At 39.8% G+C, this 24,716-nt stretch overlaps 1 protein-coding gene across 1 annotated transcript in view; it reads right to left on the bottom strand.

The window, feature by feature from the left end:
• Positions 1–24,716, bottom strand: part of LOC126161816 (ubiquitin conjugation factor E4 B) — a 288,976-nt gene that overhangs the window by 169,568 nt on the left and 94,692 nt on the right. Inside the window, exons 10-12 of the mRNA XM_049917917.1 lie at positions 15,027–15,215; positions 2,576–2,696; positions 1,500–1,645 (exon numbers count right to left, since the gene is read on the bottom strand). Coding sequence (XP_049773874.1) covers positions 1,500–1,645; positions 2,576–2,696; positions 15,027–15,215 — 456 coding nt within the window. The remainder of the gene's footprint in view (positions 1–1,499; positions 1,646–2,575; positions 2,697–15,026; positions 15,216–24,716) is intronic.

Below are 24,716 nucleotides of genomic sequence, written 5' to 3'. Positions count from 1 at the left end.
GATGCTGCAGTTACTGCACCTGATATTGCAGCAGCAATCAGATTGAGATTATCTGTATCATGAAGTGCTGCGTGTACTTCAGAGCAGATCCTTAATTTTGACTCAAATCTGTGAATCAAACTTAACACATGATAAAACTTCAGCTAACGGATCTAATAATGAATAAGAAAACAGAAATACAGGCAAGCTACTTCAAACAAGATAGCGAACGGATTCTTGTAGCGTGTGGTATCTGTTATTTTGGGAACAGATACCACCTCCATATATAGTTAAAATATGGCTACCTGGACACTGACCTAGCAAATGCTATGCCCCAACTTGTACGGGACTTAGTAGATTAATCTTCCACGAGTAATGAGTTTGATGGACAAAGATTTATTAGGCGCACTACAAAAGTAGTGGTGTGGACGTGTTGGGAATGTGGGTCTCACGGGGAGCGTGCAAGGGATAACTCCCTGCAGGTACGCTACCCTCTGTGCCCTCGGTGGCTCAGATGGATAGAGCATCCGCAATGTAAGCAGGAGATCCCAGGTTCGAGTCCCGGTCGGGGCACACATTTTCAACATGTCCCCAATTATGTATATCAACTCCTGTTTGCAGCTAGGGTGTCGATGTAATTATCATTTCAATTTGTTTGTAGGTTTTCCCAGTGAATATGCTGCTTGAGAGTCTCTCAGGCATGTAGCCGGATTGATTGATCATTGTTGAATGAATGATTGCATAACGTGCCATAATCATCAGGTTACCAGATGACGACACATTGGCCATTGAAAATTTGTTGTGTAACGATCAGTCAATCCAGATGCATGCCTGAGAGTGGCATGGCACTTTGAAACATGTTCCTTTTTTTTATCAACAATGAACTTTCTACACACAGCAGATGCAATGGAGCAACTCATTTCATATTTTAGTTGAGAAACATTTTCCCTGCTCCCCCACAGCTCCAGTTTCACACTCATTGCCATATTTTCTGCACTTGTTGTTTTTCCTTGCTGGCAAGAGATACCATGGTAATGAGCTAGTCAAACATTGCTACCGTTATAGGTGGCACCCTTCTTGGGGAAGGGGTGGGAGGAATTTAAGTGGATTATATTGCCTCTTACTAACAAGTGTTCTAGCATGATTGACAGAGATAGTACGTTCAGGCATAGTCCACGATTAAGTCTTCAAATTCCAACAAGGTCAAGTGTGCCATCACATTTTATGCTATTTTTATCCCTTATAATAGAAATTCCACTTTTGCAAGTGATAAAACACAATTCAAGCCTGAAAATGAGAGCCACTGGACATGTACTCACTAATAACTCTACTACAAACACAAATGGCTGCTGCACAAAATTATACAGAAGAAACACGCGGAATTCACACATCTAATTGTAAAATTGTTTTATAAGAAAGATAACTGCCTTTTGCATGCCATACTCAATTTCAATGGTTGGTTTTATGACTGTGATAAGAAGAGATGAATCTCACAACCTTAATAGGAAATATACAGTTACCAGTTTCTGCAGATCACGAAGAGCTCTAATGCGGCGCTGATACTTGTGGCATGTTGGAAGCAGGGCCAAGTGATGACAGTGGAGGGTCAGAAACCAGCACTGTGTTGGAAACTTTGGTTCTCGCCATTTATGAGTCAGTGATCGGTCTGGAAAAGTGTAAGCAGTTTAAAGACACAATTTTCACTGTTTGATCATTTATCAATCTTAATTTTACACAATAAGCTCTGAAGTGTTTTGCTTTCATATTAAATTTTAATGGTAGAATACAATATATCTGTTTCTACATCTTCATCTATACTCTGTAAACCACCGTGAGGTGCATGGCAGAGGGTATGTTCCATTGTGCCAGTTATTAGGGTGACTCCCTGTTCTATTCATGTATGGAGCACGCGAAGACCACAGTTTGACTGCCTCTGTGTGTGTGAAGCAATTATTCTAATCGTATCCTCATGATCCCTACGTAAGCAATATGTAGAGGGTTGTAATGCACTTCTAGAGTAATCATTTAAAGCTGGTTCTTGAAACTTTGTTAACAAACTTTCCTGGGATAGTTTACATCCATGTTCAAGAGTCTTCCAGTTCAGTTCCTTCAGGATCTCCCAAGGATTAAACAAACCTATGAACATTCGTGCTGTCCTCCTCTGTATACATTTGATATCCCCTGTTAGCTCTATTTGGTACAGGTCCCACACACTTCAGCAGTATTCTAGAATCAGTTGCATGAGCAATCTGTGAACAATCTCCTTAGTAGATTGACTGCACTTCCCCAGTATTCTACCAATAAATCAAAGTTTACCACTTGCTGTACTTGGTTCCTATAAAGTTAATGTGCGTATATAATACATAAATGACAAAGATAAATAGTTTGCATATTTTCATATAAAATATAACCAGAAAACCATTAAGTTACAAATAACAACTTTGTTCCTTAAGATGTAGCAAGAAAAATGTTTATGTTGTATCTTCATTAAGAATGATATGCCTATTGCGCCAACAGAAACTTACAGATCTGGATTATCTTCGTTAATTCTTTGTTTCAAAAGTAAGGAAATGGAAAACAATACATTTATACCCACTGAGATCATCCAGCCAACTTGTTGCCTCCTGAGATGTAAATTTTAACCTTGTTTCATTTTTAACATCAATTAGACTTGATGGGTGGAATGGGTAGAAGACATCTACCTTGTCCATTTTAATCTGTAACAACAGAAAAAAAACAACAAATAATGAAGCTGAAGATCGATGATTAAACAAGAGTGTTATCAAACTAAATCCACTCAGAGTGACAGATGAGCTCCTATTATCAACACAGTTTTTATAACTAAATAAGTTTTTCTCTGCTGGTGAGTTAGAAAACATCCATCACACCTGTAGCACCAGAACAGCATCATTTATCAATTTACAATATTTTCCTCTTCATAAAGGATGGTGACCCTAAAACCTGTTTTAACTTCATTGAGTGTTCCAGTGACCACTTGAATTTTTGGTTTTAAAAAATAATTTTGTGAAGTTTTGTTGGTATTGGTATTAGGTGTGGTTTAGTAGTATTAATAAAAGTAGTTGCTTTTATTAGTAGAGAGAGAATTTCGAGAACGCTATTGCTAGTTCTATAAATACTTCCACCGGTGTTACTGAACTTAGGTAACATAGGTGTATAGTTTTCTTTCAGTAACTGTAAAATTTTACCATGAGTGAGAAGTGTGGGCTCTGTCGTAGATTTGTGAGTAATCGGTTACGGTATGAGATTTGTTCAAAGTATTTTCATTGGGGGGGGGGGGGGGGGGAATGCAATGGGGAAGCCAGTGGATATCCTAGTGAGATCCTCTCATTGGAATGCAGAATCTCTAATAGAAATAAGTTGATAGAGGAGCAGGAGCATAAGACCTGTGCCCTTCAGCTGCAGTTACAACACGCACAGGAAGAACTAGATAGGTTGAGGGGGATGAAGGGTGCTGGAGAATGGAAACTGATGGTTGGCAAGAAGGCAGCTAGGAGGAGGAGGTATTCAGACAGTTATACTTTATGTATATGCAATAGATTTCAGCAACTGTCAGGGTTGAGTGGAGAGGAGCCCCTTGTAACTGTAGCTGTAGGTGTAGGAAACATGCAGAAGTCCTCAGCAGTTATGAGGCCTAGGTCAGTTACAAAGTCAAACAGAAAGAAGTAGGTTCTGCTGCCAGATAGCTCGCACAGTAGAGGTGTGGGTTAGCAGCTGCAGGAAGTGTTATGGAGTGAGTACCAGGTCACCAGCACCGTGAATGCTAGTGCAGGGTTGGCTCAGGTGACTGACAGCATAGGAGAGTTATGTATGAATTTTACGAAGGAGGATCAGGTAGAGATAGTGGGTGAAGCAAGTAATAGTCTTGATAGGGATGGGGAATATGATGTAGCTGATGATCTGGTAAAGATAGCTGCTCAAACTGGTGGCACTAATGTACATTTCATGCAACTGTTTCAGCGTCATGATCGGCCTCATCTTAATGCGGCTGTTAGGTGCTTTACTGTGGGGCTGGAGAAAGCACTGCTGGCAGAGGGTCTGGGTCACATTTCAGTCTTGCCAGCTGAGTCTATCAGTAAATCAGGTTTCACTAGGCATGGCCTGCACCTCAATAGGCGTCGGAAGGGGAAGCTGGCAAAGTTTATAGGTGACAGTGCGGTGGGTGGAGGTGGAATCACTCATGGAAAAATTCCTGTAATAATTGGTGTTAGAGATGCACCATTTTTAGACTGACATCAGCTGATCGGTATATAGGGTGTATATGGGGACAAGGAAAAAAAATCCCGGATTTTTCCCGGTTAAAAGTACACTTTCTCCTGGGTGAAAATACACATTTTCCCAGTTTAAGTGACAGTAAACTTTCCCTCGGAACTGTAAAACTTATCTATCTTTGAATGGTTTAGGTTTGACAGACTGGTGTAGAACTTTCGGACACTTTAGAAAACGAACACACACACACACACACACACACACACACACACACACACACACACAAAAAACACACGCGCATTTTTGGACAAGCTTCTGTATGCAGCAACACGTACGCTGCCTATTTTTGTATTACGAAAGTATAAATTCAAGTTCCACCAATCACAGCACTTTAGTGAAATCGAGATTGCGATGCTTTTGTAAGCCAGTCATAGCTCATATCACGTGATCTCACCAGCTGATGACAGCAGATCTTCAGAGGACAGGGGACGTGATGTAGTCAGCCAATAGCAACATCACTGTTATGAAGCGTTAGCACACAAATAGGAAAAATTAATGGTTTAAATTAATGTACATAGTGTAGCTACAAGAAAAGCTAAGCTTTTACGTATAGTATTTGTCTTCTTTGCATGTGTTATGCTTTAAGATACATCACGCAAATGTGCCAGTAAAATTTTAAACAATGACGTAAACGTCTGGTCTTTAAAGTGTTTAAGCTTTAAACGGGAGTCAAGTGTTCTGCGATATAAGATATTCAAAGGACATTCTCGTACGTAACATAATTCACCTTGCACAAAATTAAATTTACTTTGAAAGAAATGCTTTTCAAACCATCATTCGCAATATTTTCCCGCGACCTGTTAGAATTCGTTTCACCAATTATCAGACAACACCAGAAAACAGGTGTTGCCCATGTGCAACTACGATGACGTAGGAAGCCCGCATGTATATAGCATTTACGGATCTTGCATAGCATTGAGAGATCGTAAATTACGTCGTAAGCGAAACAGGACATCACACGATACTCCGAAAACATTGGAATTTTGTAAATAATACTAAAATTCATAATTTGGCTTAAAGCGTGTCCAGATTTACAAAGATGTAAGCCCCAACCTGATATAAAGTTCCCGCGATGCAAATTTTCTTGGATTATGATGATGATGATGATGATGATGATGATGATGATGATGATTGGTTTATGGCACTCAACAGCACGGTTACCAGCACCTGTACAAATTCCCAACCTTTGCTCAGTCCAAACTCGCCACTTTTATGAATGATGATGAAATGATGAGGACAACACAAACACCCAGTCATCTTGCAGCAGGTGAAAATCCTTGACCCGCCGAGAATCGAACTCGGGACCCCGTGCTCAGGAAGAGAGAGTGCGACCGCGAGACCACGAGCTGCGGACAATTTTCTTGGAGTACCAGTACTGTATTGTCTCATGTTTGGTTATTTATTACGGCATAATACCATACGTGCTGGAAGATGAAAATGTGCATTTGAAATTAGCAAAAAGTTTAAACTAGCCAATGGTGTGGAATGAAACACTTTGTTTCAAATAAATTTACTGCCTCTACGAAAAAAACTAATAAAAGGCAAATTTCTTTAGCAGATCGACAAAAATAACTTCATTGTTCTGCAATGTGATTAATGCTTGACTGCCAAAAACGTGGAAATAAAATAAAATCAGGAAACTAATAACATACTTTCGACTTCCTTAATTATGCGAATTATTTTAATTCACTTGATAGCTCCCGGTCATAGAATTATATTTTGTTTTCATTTAACATGAGAGCTGTAAATAAAGAGTAAATAGCAAAATCACTAAAAGGAGACTATTTCTCCTCCCCACTACAACTCAAACTGCTCTGTGCATGTGCGAATCTAGCAGCTTGGGCGCGCCAGAAAAATTTTTCCAGGCAGCATATGGCTGCTTGTTGGTACTGCTGATACAGCTAACACTCGTAACAGTCACACTTCAGGTAGGCAGAAGCGGTAGAGGGTACTGCTCACACGTGACTCAACAGCACACACGCAAGAGCCCACTAGCAACTCTTCAAACTAACTTGATATGAACAGCTGTGACGTCACGGTCGTTGGAAGCAGTTTGTTGTTATGAAGAATTGCATAGTCTTCATCCTATAGCCTTTGACACATTTCGTTGTTGGCAGACTCTTGTGTGTGCACTGTGTTTTGTTGTTGTAAATGGCGCATTTCCTTTTATTTTAATATTTTTATCTCGTTTACATTTTATGGCAGCAGTATTGTTCTGCAGTGGTGGGATACAGTAAAATTCTTTGTCAGAGTATCATTTCTTACCAGTCAAAATTACAGAAATTGAACTGAAAACTGAAACAATGAAAAATTCCCGGAATTCTAAGAAATTCCCGGTTTTCTCTCGGATGAAAAAATTCCTGGGTTTTTCCCAGATTTCCCGGTTGTCCCAGGGTGTATACACCTTGGTATACCTGTTTAAAGGAAGTCCCTCTAACTACGAACTCACCTTCAGAGGAAGTCACGTTTCCAAGTAGAGAAGGAATTAGCATAATTCATCAGAATATGAGTGGTATTAGAGATAAAGTTAATGAACTGCTTATAGATGTTGACTCTGAAATTATTGGTATGTCGGAGCACCACTTAAATAATTTGACAATTCAGAGGCTTCCTTTACCAGGATACACATTAGCTGGCTGTTTTTCAAGGAGTTCCTTGCGGAGTGGGGGAGTGACCATGTACGTAAAAACCCATGTTCCATTTAAGTCCACGGACGTATCATGGCACTGCACTGAACAGATATTTGAATGTTGTGCAGGGGCAGTTGAATTTAGGGAAACTAAACTTCTAATTTTTGTTGTTTATAGGTCCCCTAACTCTGACTTCAGAGCATTTCTGCTCAAGCTAGAGAGGGTTCTTGATTCACTTTATAGGAAGTACCAGAAATTAATTATCTTTATTAAAATTATATTAATACTGTCAGCTGCGCACGGACGTTGATATAGATCAACGGGGACAAGTGAAAATGTGTGCCCTGACCGGGACTCGAACCCGTCATCTCCTGCTTACATGGCAGAAGCTCTATCCATCTGAGCCACCGAGGGCACATATGATAGTGCGACTTCAGGGACTATCTCGCCCCGCGATACTCACATTCTCACCTTGTATGTCCACACACCACATTCATAGTGTCCCACCCCAACACACTCATTACTCGTGGAAGACATTCTTCCAAGTCCCGTAAGAGTACGGGGAATACGTGTGCATCCGCACAGAAGAAGAAGGTCATGGCCGGTAAAGCCAGAACTATATACTTATATGGATATCCATATAAGTATATATTAATTATATTTGGTGACTTCAATATTAATTCTGTATATCATTGTGCAAGAAAAATGATGTTGGCAGATCTCCTAAATTCATATGATCTATTGCAGATTGTGTTTTTTTCCAACTAGGGTGCAGGGGAAGAGTAGCACAGCCATAGACAATATATTTTCATTCATTCTTCATTACTAGATGGGCATTTTGTTGGTAAAAGGGTGAATGGCCTTTCAGACCATGATGCATAAATTTTAATACTAAAAGGCTTTTGTACTCAAACAAATGTCACATCTAATTACAAACTAGGTAGGCAAGTTAATCCAACAGCAATAGAGAGTTTTTTAAACCTCATCAAGGAACAAGAGTGGCCGGATGTTTATAGTGCCAATAACATAGATAACAAATATAATGCTTTCCTTAACACATTTCTCATGCTCTTTGACAGTTGCTTTCCATTATAATGTTCTAAATGGGGTACCAGCAGTAAAAGGCAGCCTGGGTGGCTGACTAGTGGGATAAGGGTATCACGTAGAACAAAGAGGGGAATTATTTCACAATGTTAGAAGTAGTCGAAATCAACAGTACTGCAAGGTGCCTAAAAATGTTATTAGGATGGCAAAGAGTATGTGGTATGCAAATATAATAGCTAATTCACAGGATAAAATTAAAACCACATGACAAGTTGTGATGGAAGTGTCTGGTCAGCAGCACAAGGTCAACAATATAAAGTCAGTTCATAGTAAAAATATTTCTGTTACTGATAAATCCGATATATGTACAGTATTAAACAATCATTTTCTCAACACTGCTAGTGAATTAAACAAAAATTTAGTTTCTACAGAGAATGCCTTTCTGAGATTGATGTCTGAAATACTCCTCTGTGATACAGACAAGGGGGAGATTGAGTCAATAACTAAATCACCGAAGACTAAGGACTCTCATGGATACGACGGAGTGCCTAGCAGAATATTAAAGTACTGTGCTGCACACGTTAGCTCTGTATTTAGCCATATTTGTAATTTTTCCTTTAGGAATGGTCAGTTTCCCCGAATGATTAAAGTACTCAGTAGTAAAGCCGCTTTATAAAAAGAGAGGATGGGATAATGTAGACAATTTTAAACCTAATTCTATGCCATCAGTGTTTGCTAAAGGTATCGAAAAGGCTGTGTATGTAAGGATAATTGATCATTTTATATCACACAATTTGTTATCAAATGTACAGTTTGGCTTTAACAACTGAAAATGCTAGATTCTCTTTTCTCTGTGAGGTACTGGATGGGTTAAACAAAAGGTTTTGAATGCTAGGCATTTTTTTTTTATTTAACTAAGGCATTTGATAGTGTTGATCACAAAATATTGCTCCAGAAGCTAGAAGTCGGAATACAGGAAGTAGCTCACAACTGGTTCACCTCTTACTTCAAGAGCAAACAGCTAAAGGTCATTCTCCACAGTATTGAGAATGGCTGTGATGTGGGGTCTGAGGAGGGTATGGTCAAATGGGAGGTTTGGGGGGGGGGGGGGAGGTGCCCCAGGAATCAGTGTTGGGGCCACTCCTAAAATCCTTAGTTATATAAATGATATGCCCTCTAGTTTTACGGCTAACTCTAAAATATTTCTGTTTGCTGATGACACTAGCTTGGTAGTAAAGGCTGTTGTATACAACACTTGCTCATTTTCAAATAGTGTAGTTCATGAAAGAAGTTCATGGCATGCAGAAAATAAACTAATGCTAAAACACAGTAAGACTCAGTTTTTACAGTTCCTAACACACAATTCAACAAAACCTGACATTTTAATTTCACAGAATGGGCATATGCTTAATGAAAGTGAACAGTTCAAATTTCTAGGTGTTCAGATAAGAGTTAGCTGTCGTGGAAAGCCCTCGTTCAGGATTTTGTTCGAAGACTTAATGCTGCCATTTTTACTATTCGAACGGTATCAGAAGTAAGTGATCATTTGACATGAAAATTAGCCTACTTTGCTTATTTTCATTCGCTTATGTCATATGGTGTTATATTTTGGGGTAACTCTTTGCATTCTAAAAGGATATTTTTGGCTCAGAAACGGTCGGTTTGGGCAATAAGTGGTGTAAGTTCGTGAACCACTTGCCGACCACTGTTCACTAGTCTGGATATTCTGACATTGGCCTCTAAATATATTTATTCTTTACTGTCAATTCTTGTTAGCAATATTAGCTTATTCTCAAGAATAAGCAGCTTTCATTCAGTTAATACTTGGGAGAAATCAGACCTGCATTTGGATCAGACTTCTTTAACTCTTGTGCAGGAAGGTGTGCAGTATACTGCTGCACCCATTTTCAAAAAGCTACCACAATAATTCGAAAATCTTAGCAGTAATCCACGTGCTTTCAAATTGAAACTGAAGAGATTCCTCATGGGTCATTCCTTCTATTCTGTCAATGAGTTCCTTGAAAAATAAAGCTGATTCTTATTGTATTACTGATTGTGTTTACTTAAACTTATTGCTTGCCTTTTTCAGGTTCATAATCATTTTATTTTTAGCTGTTATTACTTTTATGTTGTAATTTCATGTACTGACACGTTCCATGAATATTGGAGATTTGCTTCTCAATTTGGTCCTACGGAACTTGACGTGTAAATAAAATAAAAAATAACTACATAAATAACTTAGATGTATTCAAAAAATGGAAACTCCAAGTTGGAATATCAACAATAAGCACACATCACTGCTACCATTGGCAGCTCCGGCTACAATGCGACTATCACATGAATAGCCATCTGGAGTGGAGAAGGGGGAGGAATAGCAGGGCAGGTGGGGAGAGAGGAGAGCTGTCTGGCAGGGCATGCAGGGACTATATAGACTCTTTACAAGACTGCCAGTCACAGTATCGGGAGGTGGGGTGTGACCTTGCTATCCCTGCCCCCTTTCTGCACCACTCCCTGTTGTTATTCAGGTGGCACACTCCAGTCCGAGCTGCCAGTGGTTTGGGTCGTGTGCATGAGGCATTCACGTTTGTGCGAATACGTGTGTGTGTGTGTGTGTGTGTGTGCGCGTGTGTGTGTGTTTTCTTTTCTGAAGAAGGCCTTGGTCAAAATTTATAATGTGTAACAGTCTTGTCATTGTGCCTGTCTGCAACTCAATGGGTCATCTTTACAGTGAGTAGCAATCTATTTTTTCATAATATTGTTCACTGTATTCAAGAATATAAAAATAAATTAAGATATAGCAAACATTATAAAAATGTAATACAAGATGCCAGTATAAATTTGTACTATGCAGTGGTGTGTGCGGCTCGGAAATTTGTTGGCAAATTAAAAAACTGTGTGTACATATGGGGGATTTCAACCCAGGAACTTTGCACTTTGCAGAGAAGTGCACTACTGACTGAGCTATCCAAACACAACTCATGACCCTCACAGCTCTACCTCCACTAGTATATCACATCCTGTCTTCCAACCTTCATCGAAGTTCTCCTGCATACCTACTGGAAGGATGTATACTGCTTAGTTTAAGGGACAGTTTCCAATTTTAATTAATCTGCCAGCAAATTTCAAGTTAGAACACGTACCATTGTGAAGTCAAAATTCAAGCAGTAAAAAATAAAATAAAATAAATAGAATAAAATAAAATAAATTCACAGAGCTCAGCATTTAAGGCAGTAATGGCACAGGGACATTTATTGCAATGTTCTGCCCTCTTCTGGTAAGTAAGTGAACTATTTGGCTAATCTCTTAAAAAAAATATCATTCACCTTCAGACACAGCAAAGTGGAATGGTTTCACTCGCTACAATTCTACTCTTTACATATTTTTTTCTGTTACCTATTACACATGTAATGCAATACAATATGTTCTTGAAATTGCTAAATTAATAGTCATGCCATATTTGACAAAACTTTATTATTCACCAGATAATTATCAGACTGTTGATGCCAATAGTGTGTGTAGTTTATACAGATATATTTAAAGAAATATTCTAAATTTAGTATTCCGGTAAAGCAAGTGTACCTCATAATTCGAACCCCCTTAGAATTGTTTATTTCAAGATTGACATACCTTATTAGAAGCACCGCACTTTTCTCTTTTAAACAAATTCTTTACTTTTTTCGGAAAACCAGACTTTTCAAAAGTTATTTGTAGTCAAAAGTTTCATATTCCAGAAGGTGTGAATCTGAACACATGTTTATTCCACAACCCCAGTGTTACAGTGTACTAGCAACGAATTTGCTGTTTCCAAAATTGTATACTTTCCTAGAACAACATATTTTATTAACTATTCAAATTACAAAAAATTAACTTTCTGGAAAATTCTTGACAACCTTGTAAAAAGCAAATATACAGAAAAACTTTCACATCATAAAATAGCGCGTATCAATTTGCCATTTTCTGATTATACCACTTACAGTTAATTAAGATAACTTCACTAGCTATTTTATTAATGTATATTTTGCTTTCTTCAGCCTTTTGTGTTCACATGTAAAATGTAACAGCTTAGTGTTTTAATATTTCGTCATTTCAGCACTATGTGCATCTTTATGTAGGGGTCATGCATAATGCCTCAGCCAATCAGGGGCAAGCATCCGATATGTTAACATTTATGTAAGTTAGTTGTGGGCAAGCACTCAACCGGTTCACACAATATGTTCAGTTTACATCATGCAATTTTCAGTCAGTCATCACCCATCATTCAATACATGATCATCATGTTGCTCATTTTTTGCCACTTGTGAATTTTGTGAAACCACTCATAATCTGTGTAGCTTATTGATCTGTGCTGAGCATCTATACTAATACAACACAAAAGAAGCAGATCATCGTGAGTTTAATAACAATAAATGTGAATGAATGAAAAATGAAATTTGTGTTTCATCATGATTAACAATGTAAATCACCTAATAATCATCTGAAGAGGATTGGATTGTTAAAATTCCACAAGACTAATAAGTCATCAAACAGGTCAGTAACACTTCAACCTGTTTTATCAAGCAAGGGGGCACAGTGGTCAGCACACTAGATCCATTTTTAAAAGGATAATGATTCACGTCTGTGTTCAGCCATTAAGTTTAGGTTTTCTGTGATTTCCCTAAACCATTCTGGGAAATTACTGGGATGCTTCCGTTGAAAGGGTATGGCTAATTTCCTTCTCCATCCTTGCCACAACCCAAACTTGTTCTTCATCTCCAATAACCTCGTGTTGACATGACCTTAAACCTTAATATTCCTTCTTTCTTTCTTTCAACCTGTTTGTGCTTATTTCAACCAATATGGAGGTGTAGTGTTTGTTGGGAGAGTGTGTTTGATAGAATTTAATTCATTTTTTACATTTATAATGGAGGATTTAGAAGAGAGTGAAATTCTGAGTATTCTAGATGAATTGCCTGATGATACCGGCTCAAATAGTGAGTTGGATGATACTGACTTGAATACCGATTTAGAAAGTTTTGAAGATATAGGTAATTAAAATTCTGCCAATTCTGTGGCCCATGTTATTTGTAAAGCTTATTTCCTTATTGTTTCAAACAGCTGAAGACTATGATGAGGCCAAAATGATGCAGACTTCTCCTTCAACAGCTGCACTGCAGAAAAATTTTTAGAAAATATTACACAAGGTCCTCCTCTCATTGAACCTGGATGGGGTGCCATGTATGCACTGCACTTCTTCCCGTTTTCCAAGAAACACTTGTATTGTATTGTATGTTAACCAGGGGCCTAGAAATAACCGAGAGGCTCCGTCCCTGCCACAGCCGCAGTGGTCCACAACCCCACGCCGACTACGGCATTCCACTGCACCCCTCCGCCGCCCCACACCGAACCACTCTTTCAGGGTCATTGTGCAATTCGGCCCCCGGTGGATTTACATAGCACGTAACATGAAGGCTGCTTGGGGATAGAGGCACACGATCCCTGCCTTGCACACAGACTAGTATCAAAGGATGAGCAGCATATGGAAGAAACAACAACGCATAATTTCTACGAACGCCAAAGTTACACAAGAAAGTAATTATCATTTTCGTATATTTTTCAGTAAATAATGAAATTGTATTGTGACAAATTGAACAACATTGCTATAAAATGCTACCACAAACAATATTGTTTACTAACTAAGTTTAGCACTGACTGAATCTAAGTTGACTTCTACTGATTCTACCACTCCCTGCAGCCACCATGAAACATGCCATGTTGCTGTGCAAATGTGGGCACGATGACAAAGAAACCTTTGGTTGAATAAGGTCAGCCACACCATCTAGTTGCAGTATGATCATTCTTTACCCCCTCTCACTGTACACCACACCCTTTTCATTTCCACATCATCCTCCTGAGCAAAGATCACTGCTCACACCAATCAGGTGACAGTGGTGGAAGACTACAGTGCTGGTGGCTCTGTGTGTGCATGTGCCGCATCTAGTGTATTGGTTTAATGCTCTACCTAATGTCCACTCAATTTGACAGGTTTCCCATCAACGAAGTTGTTGATATTATGATTTCATTTTATCAATTCATAAACATTGATCAAAACATGCATTCATGTTTATCCTTCACCTTACCATTCATTAGGTATTCTGAATAACAATAACACTACTCACCACTCAATAAATATCCTAATTATAACAATTAAAAAGTCAATAATAATAAAGTGTTTCCAAAAGCAGCATAGCTGTATGAAGGTGCTTTATTTGCAGCTACCAGTTTGATGTCAGTTTAGATGCATCTTCAGGTTTATAATGATTATATTTCCGTAATGTAAATGGGCAATTACAGAGTCCTGGTTTCAGGAAATCATCCACATCAAGAGTCAAACCCCAATGGTGGGTAACCATAATAAAATTGAGTACACCAAAAGATGCTAGTCGAAATGCGCACAGCATGACTGCTGAATGAGCCAGGACAGATAACATCCTGTAGAACATATTATAAGGTCCAGTAGACACCAACTGTATAGAAACCAATGAAGTAAAATTTAAAATCCAGTATGATGTGTGTACATTGCCATATTGCTAATATGGTCTATGTGGTGTAAGCAGCCTGCGGTGGCTAGCATTCTGGTCTCAGTTGCCAGAGTTGGCTGTCATGTGCGTAGGATGTACCTGCTTGTGTGAATGCATGCATGGTGTGTGTTTCTACTCCTTTTGCTGAGAAAGGCTGTGGCTGAAACCTTATGTGTAAGTGTCTTTTAATTGTGCCTGTCCGCAAACTTAACATGTCATCTTTACAGTAAGTGGCATGATGTTAATAATTTTAGTCAGCTTTGCTAATAATCTGTACAGCTACCGTAATACAACTGGTGAAATATTCTGCTTCATATATGTTCAGCAGAAATTCCTTACAACTGTAAAAAGCTGCCAAATGAGTAATGATGTTTTATAGTACTGCTCTGAAGAAAAAAAATCAGTTTGCACTGTTACATTATAGAGACAACAGTACTATTAATTATATGTTGATATACAAACATTAGCTATTTGAGGTACCGTAATAATGAGAGGGAAATATATGGTAATTTTATGGTGTCAATCTCACCTTTAGAGCAAGCATCTGCAAAACAGAAAGTAGGTTGAGCATGAAACCATCTCCAGCAAGCATGCGTTCATCTGCGTGTATCTGAGCTCTTTTCTCATTGGTCCGCAACAAGGTTGATATATATGACAGTGTAGGTTCACGAGAACTGTTGTTTACAAGTATATCATGGAATACCTTATGCAATATGACCTGTAATCAAAAAAAATAATGGTTATATTTTCAAACTGAAAATGGTAAATAATGTTACAAAAAGAAAGGCAGACATAACATTTGATACGATTGCTATTACACTCCTGGAAATGGAAAAAAGAACACATTGACACCGGTGTGTCAGACCCACCATACTTGCTCCGGACACTGCGAGAGGGCTGTACAAGCAATGATCACACGCACGGCACAGCGGACACACCAGGAACCGCGGTGTTGGCCGTCGAATGGCGCTAGCTGCGCAGCATTTGTGCACCGCCGCCGTCAGTGTCAGCCAGTTTGCCGTGGCATACGGAGCTCCATCGCAGTCTTTAACACTGGTAGCATCCCGCGACAGCGTGGACGTGAACCGTATGTGCAGTTGACGGACTTTGAGCGAGGGCGTATAGTGGGCATGCGGGAGGCCGGGTGGACGTACCGCCGAATTGCTCAACACGTGGGGCGTGAGGTCTCCACAGTACATCGATGTTGTCGCCAGTAGTCGGCGGAAGGTGCACGTGCCCGTCGACCTGGGACCGGACCGCAGCGACGCACGGATGCACGCCAAGACCGTAGGATCCTACGCAGTGCCGTAGGGGACCGCACCGCCACTTCCCAGCAAATTAGGGACACTGTTGCTCCTGGGGTATCGGCGAGGACCATTCGCAACCGTCTCCATGAAGCTGGGCTACGGTCCCGCACACCGTTAGGCCGTCTTCCGCTCACGCCCCAACATCGTGCAGCCCGCCTCCAGTGGTGTCGCGACAGGCGTGAATGGAGGGACGAATGGAGACGTGTCGTCTTCAGCGATGAGAGTCGCTTCTGCCTTGGTGCCAATGACGGTCGTATGCGTGTTTGGCGCCGTGCAGGTGAGCGCCACAATCAGGACTGCATACGACCGAGGCACACAGGGCCAACACCCGGCATCATGGTGTGGGGAGCGATCTCCTATACTGGCCGTACACCACTGGTGATCGTCGAGGGGACACTGAATAGTGCACGGTACATCCAAACCGTCATCGAACCCATCGTTCTACCATTCCTAGACCGGCAAGGGAACTTGCTGTTCCAACAGGACAATGCACGTCCGCATGTATCCCGTGCCACCCAACGTGCTCTAGAAGGTGTAAGTCAACTACCCTGGCCAGCAAGATCTCCGGATCTGTCCCCCATTGAGCATGTTTGGGACTGGATGAAGCGTCGTCTCACGCAGTCTGCACGTCCAGCACGAACGCTGGTCCAACTGAGGCGCCAGGTGGAAATGGCATGGCAAGCCGTTCCACAGGACTACATCCAGCATCTCTACGATCGTCTCCATGGGAGAATAGCAGCCTGCATTGCTGCGAAAGGTGGATATACACTGTACTAGTGCCGACATTGTGCATGCTCTGTTGCCTGTGTCTATGTGCCTGTGGTTCTGTCAGTGTGATCATGTGATGTATCTGACCCCAGGAATGTGTCAATAAAGTTTCCCCTTCCTGGGACAATGAATTCACGGTGTTCTTATTTCAATTTCCAGGAGTGTACATTATCTGAAATAATATACATAATAATGAAATGGGTGGTGAGGATGTAACACGCTTAAGGCCAAATTCAGTTTTGTCAGAAGAAGAAGAAGAAGAAGAAGAAAATGAAATGGTACATTTAGAGAAAAGCAGTAATATCACAAACTGGAACACCATTTCAATTACAAATTATTACAGAGCTCATAATGCTAAACCACCACTGCCTATGTTGACTGAAGCACATAAAGCAAAAGGCCCCACTGTAATACAGCATGGGTTACAGTATCTAAATTTGCCAGACCATGCACAAGCAATGTGATAAAAGGTGCATGGAAATTGTTCATATGCATTCTTGTAAATGATGGAGATTATTTGAAATCAACAGTGGACAGTTAGAAAATGATACACTCTTAAAAAGACACTGCAGAAAATTCTGTAAACTCTACAGCGTTAAGAGTATTTTGTTTTTCATACTTCCTGTCATTTTAAGGCGGTAGCGCATTGTGGGAGGGACAAATAGTGGGTTGATAACTATTTATTTAAGATTAGGTGACTTACAAAAAGTCAGGAAACCAAATAAAGATCATAATAAAGAGGGGGGGGGGGGCAAGGGCAGATAACCTAACCACGCAATGGACTGCAAGAGCAGTCCATCAAAAAATCTACAGAGACTGTATTGGACCTAAAGCTCCAATGGCCATGAAGATCAACAAGTGCCCATCTGCAAGTAAACACGTCATCTTTATGGTCGGTAGCAATCTATCCTTTCCATATTGTTGGTATTGCAACCTGGATTTTCCACTGTTTAAATAAAAGTCTTTGAGATACAACACTTCCATCTATTAATCACCTAGTTTATGTGGCCTACACCTTCTATTCCAGCCTTTAACAATCCTGCTGTGTGCCCAGGAGATTTTAACAGTCACTGTCAGCTGGGGATATTCTGATGATGATGAAATGTATGGAAAATATGGGCCTTCATTTAGGGTCCAATGCAAGGAGAAAAAACTTCCCACTCTGTTCCCCAGAAAAGTGATACAGATCCTGAACTATGCATAATTATCATAGAAACAACTCAGATTACAATGTCAAACAATGGAAAATCCTGGATGGAATGTAACAATATTATGAGATTTGACCATTAAAGCCTTCATCAACAATCAATACACATACACAAACGCACACACACTCATGCAAACACAACTCACACACACAACTGCAGTCTCAGGCAACAATGAGTGTGGTTTTCAGTTGCCTGACTCCAGACTTGTGTGGGGGTTGAGAGAAAGAGAGAGAGAGAGAGAGAGAGAGAGAGAGAGAGTGTGTGTGTGTGTGTGTGTGTGTGTGTGTGTGTCGTTGACGAAGGCCTTAATGGTCGAAAGCTTTAATTGTGAGAGTCTTTTTGTTGTGCCTATCTGCAATGCAGCATCTCCACTATATGGTGAATAATATTATCAGATTGCAATGTTTAGTTTAGGAAAAGTGTCACCAAATTTAGGGAAAGTGCCACCAAACTACCCACACAGCCAACACTGCTCAACCACTGTAAATATTGGATTTCAGCTGCCAGTAACTAGAACAGTCCAGAAAGCATGCTTGAACTTCTGAAACAAAAACAAAGGTTGACTCACACCTATGCTGGGTTCAATCCTATATAGAAAACTACTGATGTTTCTTGAGGGTAGTTGCAAATCCTAGCATACTTTGTGGGTTCCTGTGCTGAAGTGCTGAGACAGAGAATCTTTATCACGAATATTAGAGAATGGGAAATCATCCCTAAGGCTACCAACTGCTATAGTTAACTAACATGCAAACCATTAGAGCAGCTAAACTGCATCCGTTCAAGTACAAAAGGATAGTCCCCAATGAGAGCCTTGGAGCTGCAACCTCTATCCTGAACAGCCATCCATAAATAACCCCATCGCAAGTAGCAAAGCAGATAGAACAATGCCCAAAATAAATCCCAGCTGATCAAGGATGTACAAAAACTGTCTAAGAAAAACTGAGAATAGGCACTCTTATTGAAAACCCTAATTTGTTTGCTGCCTTTACTAAAGAACAATGAAACAGGCTGCAATTTAATTGAAAATGAGGATGGCAGCCAAACTGGATAATTTTTCCTGAATTTATAAAACCTGGGATACCCCAATAGAGACTTGTTTGATCATTTCGATGAAGGTATTCTAAGAATGGGATGATGCCCAGTGAGTTTAAAATAGTACCTTACTAAACCCAAGGAAACCCAGTAAAGATCCAACACTTACCACCATACTGCTCGAGAACAATGTTATTCCTCTTGAACAAGTTGACATTAGAACTAACCGCAGTTACTGCAAACAAGTCTAACTTTGGCATCAAATGTTGGATCAGTATTCCAAACAGGTCTGAAATCAGGAGTTGTGTTCATGGACTCTACTGCTGCTTATGACAGTGTATGGCTATATGGACCCATGCTGCAGCTAACAAAAATGATTCCTTCTTCAAAGCTTAGCAGGCTCGTGAAGAACATGATAATAAATCGATATTATGAAAAGGATAGATGGCTACTCACCATAACAATGACATGGTGAGTTCCAGGCAGTTTCAACCAAAAAACAATTAGACACTTAGCTTCCAGCTAAAGCCTTTTTTTGGAAAAGAAAGGAAAACACACATACATTCTCACAGGAAGTTGTGCATGAGGCATGCCTGCTTGTCTGAATGTGTGTGTGTTTTCTTTTCTTTCCTGAAGACGGTTTTGGCCAAAAGCTAAGTGTGTAATAGTCCTTTCGTTGTGGCTGTATGCAAATTAATGTGTCATCTTTATGGTGAGTAGCGATCTATCCTTTTCATAATACTGGCGATACCCCAAACTGGACTTCCCATTGTTTAATAAATCAACTCTCTACACTCACCATAGTCATTCAGTTAATCTTTGTATAAAAAAGGGCTACCACAATCCTCAGTATTAGTTCTTCTTCTACTTACCTTGCGTCTTTGACATGTTAGTAATGAAGGCACAAAAATTCTGCTACACCAATGATATAGTAAAAGCCAAACAAATGAAAAATCTAAATGAAAGAAGACATTCTGATAGTAGATTTGAAGCAGTGAATGCCGTCAATGTCGTCAACTCTCAAACAAATTGAAAAACTGGAGTTGCAGCAAAGTAAATAGGAAAATACATATCTGGCACATTGGTTTGCCTATTCATTAGCCAAAAAGTTTTACATAGAAACAATGTTGGAATGAAGAATAAAGAGATACGCAGGAAAGCCATTGCAGACAGTGTGATCACTAAGATCTAACAGGCTAGAGAAATTAATGTGGTTGAGGGTTCTAACAATAATTCACTCATTCATTTACTAGATTGTTCAAACAATTCCGGAACTTTGTCCAAACAATTTTTCAGCACTTGCCTTCTACTGGCTCCGCATGGACTCCTTCTGAATATTCTCCTCCACAATTGATACACCCCCCCAATGCAGTTTCCACTTATGGAAACCATCTTGCTGGATCGCACGAAGCGCTTGTAATGTCCCTAATACATTATACGCTGTCTGCAAATTTTCTTCTATCTCGTCTATTTTTGCAAATCTTTGTCCATTCAAGAAAGTTTTCAACTTTGGAAACAAAAAGAAGTCCACAGGGGTCCGGTCTGGAAAGTACAGAGGATGAGGTAGCACACCAATTTGGTTTTTGTGCAATAGTCATGCACCAATAGGAATGAATGTATGGGTGCGTTATCATGATTCAAGAGCCATGAATTGCCTCGCCACATTCCAGGCCGTTTCTGTCTCACATTTACTTGCGGGCATCACAACATGTGCTGATAGTACCATCGATTAATGGTTTCTTCCTGTGACACAAATTCATGCTGAACTAAGCCTTCGAAGTCAAAGGAAACTATCAGTATGTCTGACATTTGAACTGACAAGCTTTTTTTGGTCTTTGAGAACCTTTTCCATCCTATTGTGAAGACAGGATCTTGGTCTCAAGATCACAAGGGTAGACTCACGTCTCATCACTAGTTGTGATTCTCTTTAGTAACATCTCATTCTCATTTACATGATAAAAAAGCTCTTCACAGACTGTAAGGTGAATGTCTTTCTGGCCTTGACTCCAACCATGGAATGAACTTGGCGGCAACACGATGCATTCCAGGATGCTGTGTCAGGATTAGATGACATGATCTAATTGACATGTTACGTTCTTCTGCAATCTCTCAGATAGTCACTATCTGATTGGCATGCACAATTTCGTTGCCCTGACATGAGCATCACCAGTAGACGACGAAGGTCGTTCTGGACAAGGGTCATTTCTAACTTTCGTCTGGCCATTTTTAAATCATGTGAACCATTTGTGGTACTGAATTTGGTACAAGCACTCATCACCATATGCTTCCTGCATCATTTGGTGTGTCTCTGTAAAGGTTTTCTTGAGTTTCATGCAAAATTTAATGCAGACGTGTTGCTGTAACTCTGCCATCTCAAAATTTGCAAACTGTACGATACAACAGTCTACCCCATACAGCATTGAACAATAACTAACAGATGCACAACAATGAAACTTCCGGCGGTTACACATTAAACACCGACATGTGTAGGGACACCAACCACATTTTGTTCCAACACACTCTGCTGCAAAATTACGAATATTCCGCGATTTTTTGAACAGACCGCATACCTAAAGTATTTTAGATAACTATCACAAATCTACACACACACACACTAGGAAAGGCTTTAGATTTCTATAAAAAATCCAAACACGCAATGGGAAAGGCTTTAGATAATTATAAAAAATCTACACACACTCTGAGAAAGGCGGATAAGTATTTGAATCTCGCAATCGCTAAATGAAAAACTAAAACTCTGGTGATTCAATATGTTGCTCAGTCATGAAAAAATTATGTAATGATAACGAGTTACTCTGTGAAGGATAAAAGGTGTAGAAGAGAGAGCAAATTCAATAATAATGTAATAATGTTGACATGCAAAAGGAACAACTTGGTGGTTCCTCTAACACCATGAAATGGGAATAAATGATGAAATTTTATAAACAGTTTTCCATTGTTTCACATTCTCTCTCTCTCTCTCTCTCTCTCTCTCTCTCATGAATGGACACAATCAGTAAACAGCACTGATTATTCACAATTCTATTCAGTCTAGTACGTGACAAATCTACAGCTATACTCTGCAAACCACCATTAAGGGCATGACAGAGGATACATCCCATTATACCAGTTATAGGGCTGCTCCACACTTGGAGTCTGGGAAAAGTGATTGAATGCTTCTGTGTGTGCTTTAATTATTCTAATGTTATCCTCGTAATCCCTACATGAGCAATATGAAGGGGATTGTAGTATATTCCTAGAGTGATCATTTAAAGCCGATTCTTGAAAGTTAGTTACTAGAATTTCTTGGGATAGTTTACGCCTATCTTTACAAGTTTACCAGTTCAGTTTCTTGAATATCTTTGAGACACTCTCACATGGATCAAACAAACCTGTGACAATTTGTGCTACCCTCCTCTGCATACATCCAATATCCCCTGTCAATCCTATCTGGTATGGGACACACACACTTGAGCAATGTTCTAGAATGTCTCATAGAAGTGATTTGTAAGCAATCTCCTTTGTAGATTGATTGCACTTGCCCGGTATTCAACCAATAAACCACAGTCTAGCACCTGCTTTACCCACAACTAAGCCTATGTGATCATTCCATTTCATATCCCTACAAAGTGTTACATCCAGGTATTTGCACAAGTTGGCCAACTCCAAATGTGACTCTCTGATACAATAGTAATAGGATGCAAATTTTTTTTTCATTTTGTTAAATGCACAACTTTAAATTTCTAAAGATTTAAAGAAAGTTGCCTATCTTTGCACCACTTTGAAATCTTATCAAGATCTGATTGAAAATTTATGCAGCTTCTTTCAGATGGTACATCACCATAGATAACTGCATCATCTGCAAAAAAGTCTGAAGTTACTATTAATATAGTCTGCAAGATCAGACACAACATGAACAGCAAGGGTCTTAACACACTTCCTTGGGGGATACCCGAAGTTACTCCTAGATGATGACTCTCCATCCAAGGTAACATGCTGCATCCTCCCAAACAAACAGTTTTCAATTCAGTCACAAATTTCACTTGATACCCGATATGATAGCACTTTTGACAATAAGTGTAGGCTTTTCGGAAATCAAGAAGTACTGTCTCTACCTGCCTACCTTGATCCAAAACCTCCAGCATGTCATGTGAGAAAAGTGCGAGTTGGATTTCACGTGACTGATGTTTTCGGAATCCCTGCTGGTTGGCATGTAGGAGGTCATTCCGTTTGAGATACGGTAGTCTATTCACCAGTCTGACACGTATAGAGGTCCAACACAATGAGTCGAGATCACGTGATGTGGATAGGCGAGCCACTTCAAGTGAACAGTTTAGTAAACAATACACAGTCAGCCACCAACTGTTGCAATCGCATTAGTACCTTCTTCAACTTTACTGTGATGGTGTTAGTGAGTATTTCCTACGATATGTCTCAAGCAGGTAGTTAAAAACGGAAACACAAGACATTGACTTTAGTTGAAAAATCCAAAATTATTATAAAATTAAACAAAAGAGAAAAAAATTAATGATTTAACTTCATTTTATGGTGTTAGGCATGCTACCATTTTTGACATTTAAAAAATCATGATAAACTGAGGGAACACACCAACTTGAGCTGCTTGTCATAAGAAAATCAAAAAATCCTAGGGCATTCAAAAATGCAAGACATCTGCAACTCAAATATAAACACCAAAAAAAGGTTGGATGACCCGGGAATTGTTCAGTGAATGGTTTCACAAGGAGTGCGTGCCATGTGCCATTGGTCAAAAAGTTCCTCAAGAAGCAAAATTTGTCTCAGAAAGCTTTGTTGGTGTTAGATAATTGCCCCGGACGTCCAAATGAAGAAGAACTTAAACCCAAAGATGGTTTGATAAAAGTGATGTTTCTCCCTCCAAATGTAGCTCCTTTGCTACAACCTATGGATCATAATATTATGCAGACTGTTAATGTTCATTACCAAAAAAAAGAATCTACTGCAGGGGTGGGCTGATAGCTGCCCGCGCGCACCGTGACCCGCAAGGGCAACGCTGAGCAGCTATGAGGGCACGTAGTGCAGGTAGCAGAGCTGTGTGACATGGCTGGCCGCTTGGGTATGCACACTTCACGGGGGGCAACCATGTCGCTGTGAGAGCGCTTCATGCACAAAGCTGAGTGTGAGCAAGCTAATGTACGTAGTGGAGGTGGAACACACATACATCTGAGGTCGTTTCACGCGCATGTGGCGTCCATGAACTCTGTGCCTAGATGAAACACAGTTTCGAATCATTATAACATGTTCTATTTTCACAAATATGATACAGATGTAAAGGATTAAGAAACAAACAAATTTGTATTGTAAGTATTACGTTACATTTACACAGATGTGTATAGTACAGAGGAGGGTACTACGTATGAATAGGACATAGGCATTAAATTACATCATCCTGGATGTTTTTACAATGATTTTCAACTAGCATCTTGATATTTGGTGTGAAATTACTGGTCCCAACATGCTTCACGGCAAGGGGTCAGCCAGATGAACATCAGTACGACTACTACTAAGGTTCGATTTTGTCAGTTTCATTAGGGAGAAAACACTTTCGCATAAGTATGTTGTTCCAAAAGAACTACACACATGAGCAGCTATTTTAAATAACAATGGGAACTGTTCACATGGGAAATATTTGTAGAAGCTTTCCAAGGTTCCTGCAGTGCAAAACTTCTCCTTCAGTACACGATTGTATTGAAAGTCAATGAGTTCCAACTGAATTTCATAAGGCACGTTTTCAACGTTAACTGCAAAAGGAGTCACAAAAAGGTTGACATCGCATTACAGTTGATTTAAATCCTCAAATCTAGTATCAAAAATGCCTACGAGAGACTGCAGCACCATTACAAACCCATAAAAATGTTCTTTGAGCCTCTC

Source organism: Schistocerca cancellata, chromosome 2, assembly GCF_023864275.1.
Source record: "Schistocerca cancellata isolate TAMUIC-IGC-003103 chromosome 2, iqSchCanc2.1, whole genome shotgun sequence".
NCBI classification, from domain to species: Eukaryota; Metazoa; Arthropoda; class Insecta; order Orthoptera; family Acrididae; genus Schistocerca; species Schistocerca cancellata.
This window is presented reverse-complemented; position numbering and strand designations above follow the sequence as displayed.